Below are 2804 nucleotides of genomic sequence, written 5' to 3' on the forward strand. Positions count from 1 at the left end.
TTTAAGAAACTTTTTCCCCACATTTGGTAATACAATTCTGCACACAATGAGAAAACACATTCTTATTCCCAAGTCCTCACATATTGTCGCATGGTTAATGATCCTCCACGTTAAAAAATATATGTTTTGGGTGTCCCCAACTCTTAGTTTTTTGACACTCTGGCTGTTCCAATGCAAAACAACAGTTGCAGTCCTGGTCATCCACATAGAAGCCAATTCATTAGCAGATAGCGTACACTTTTCTCTGACCTCCGATGCCGAACAACTCCACTAGGTGCTTGAGTCTTTAAGATTTGTAATTGGTCGACCAAAGGAGGGGGTGGGGGGCGCTTTTTACTCTGCAATGGATGTAAGCTACTTTAAAATTAATTTAAAGCAAACCATGTATTGAAATGTCATTTTTAGATATTGAATTGTAAATGGCAAAATGCATTGTCATTTCAATTATGACATCAAAAACCTATTAAATTTAAAATGCAATTAATTGTTTTAATTCTATTTTTATTTTATTTTTTAAATTGTCATATTGAATTGTACATTTTAATATTGAATTCTAAATTACAACATGCATTTTCATTTTAATAACCTTAATAGGAAATTGAATTATCAATTGAGAATTCCATATTGCTTTGAATTATGGTTAAAAAAGAAAGAAAAGAAAAGAAAAAAAAAGAAAATTTCCACACATTCATGTCAATAAGTGGTTTTTCGCAGAGCCTTCTGGGAAATTTCTGGGGCGCTGCATTTCGCTTCAAGTTCGACATCACTACAAGATGGCGAACGCTCTGTATAGTGGGAAGTGAAGGTCCTCGGACATGTCCTTTGTTGTTGGTCACACATGTTCGACAGTAAAGTTCCATTAGATGTGTGAAATTTGTTCTCCACATTTGTACCTTCCCGGAGAGCTGCACACGCGTCGCTCAAAGACCATTTGGTGTGTTTATCCCCAACACTAAACTTAACTCTAGCCTTTTCTCCGTCCATGCAGCCATGAAAATTACTGCAAATAGTCACCTTGATATTTTAATGACGTTAAAATTTGAAACCAGGCTGCTAATATTGACTGTATTCGTCTAAACCATGACAGAAAGATATATGTGAAACTTTAATTTACTTTCAGTTAGTTAAAATTCTAATTTTAGCATCATAGCTTGTTAGCACCTATTAGCATGAGCACGTGCGTGACTTGGTTAGCTCCATGGACTACACCAAATGCACGAAAAACACTCATTTTAAACTTATAAACTGTAACAAATAGTTATTAAATATCCTACCGGGAAGTTTGAAGCCCTCATCACATAACTTGCACGATGTATCTCGAGGACTCCGGTTGGTTTCCATAGCTAACCTTCACAAAACGCACTACTTTTCATCAAGCTATTCCGCCTGGGTCTCTCTCTCAATCTGGTCTCGTGCATAAAAACTGAGCGCGAGGCTCCGAAGATCACGTGATCAGATGGTTGCGTTCAGGTTCAAAGATACTGAGGATGATTCGAGAATTACAGTATTTAGATGTAGTTTTAATCTCACCGTAATCACTAAACCAATAGAAAATCATCTACTTAATTAAAATATTTTTTTTCTACATTTGGTTTATGTATTTTTTAAGTAAACAAAACTAAGTTCCGGATAGTTTAACTGAAACAGATTTACCAAATATATTTCTTTAACACACACAAAGAAAAATACACACGGTTCAAAATATGTTGAAATTTTTTGTAACATACATATTTATCTATGTATTTATATGAGTTTTTTTTATTATTTTATTTTATTTTTTTTATTTTTTTTTACATTTAAATTAAATTATTACTAATTTGATCCCTCCTCCTATTGATAACTTTGGAATGGTGGACACTTCCTATTAGGAGTGTAACAACACATTTTACCAACAATTTGATATCATTATTTGTGGTTGCTGATTCATAATTCATAATCCAATTGTATCTGATTCACTGACCTAAAATGTATCCAGGACATCTTTGTCTGCCTCACAGATCAATCTGGTTCGATAGGAATAGAAATCGATTAATTGATTCTTTGTTACACCTCTACTTGCTATGGAAAGCAGGCGGAACATCTAGAAAAGTGAAAAAGGAGAGGAATGAAGGTCAGTTCCAGCAGGACAGAGTATCTGAGTGTAATTAAGAGTGGAGTGGTGAAGGTTGCATGAAGTAGAAATAAAAAGGTGGAGGACTGTAAAAGTTATTTGGGTCAACAATTCAGAACAGCAGAAACTGCAAAGAATCGAAGAGGCATCTGCAAGCAGGTTTCTTACTGACCAACACCAAGTGAGAGCCACAAAGCTCCACTTTATTGTTTAGAAAAAATACAATTTAGTGAATGTTTTTGCAGCAATCAAGTCATTTATTTATAAGATGCATTTTTTTTATATTTTTAATTTGCTAATAAGTAAGAAACAATGGGAAAATAAACTTTTAGTTGGTTTTTATTAAGTCTTTTGTAATGTGATAAACAATTAATAATAAATTCTTTGTACACGTGTGCTCAACACTTTCCTGTAAGCATGACAGGTATGCAGTAGAGATGCAACAATTCAATTTCCCCTCAATTTTGCTTAGTGCAATATTGTCCTCTGCTTAAACAAAAAAAATGTGGCTTTCCTTGTGTACATGCCTCTTCCCCTCACTGCTGTCCTTTTCAGTTTTCATCTCTCTATTCCTGAGTTTGCACAAAGTTAATGTGGGCTCTCTGAATGTCATTGGTGGGAGAAATAACTTGGAAAGGGCAATTCTTACAGACATATTTAACAAAAAAAAAAAAAATCATGGATGGATTATTTT

General features: G+C 34.2%; 1 protein-coding gene across 1 annotated transcript in view; it reads right to left on the minus strand.

The window, feature by feature from the left end:
* The window catches only part of rnf17 (ring finger protein 17), a 33473-nt gene extending 32016 nt beyond the window's left edge, over positions 1 to 1457 (minus strand). The window contains exon 1 of the mRNA XM_024286328.2: positions 1275 to 1457. Coding sequence (XP_024142096.1) covers positions 1275 to 1341 — 67 coding nt within the window. The 5' untranslated portion in view covers positions 1342 to 1457. The remainder of the gene's footprint in view (positions 1 to 1274) is intronic.
* Between the last annotated feature and the right edge of the window lie 1347 nt (positions 1458 to 2804).

The sequence above is a fragment of the Oryzias melastigma genome, linkage group LG21 (assembly GCF_002922805.2).
Source record: "Oryzias melastigma strain HK-1 linkage group LG21, ASM292280v2, whole genome shotgun sequence".
Classification (NCBI taxonomy): domain Eukaryota; kingdom Metazoa; phylum Chordata; class Actinopteri; order Beloniformes; family Adrianichthyidae; genus Oryzias; species Oryzias melastigma.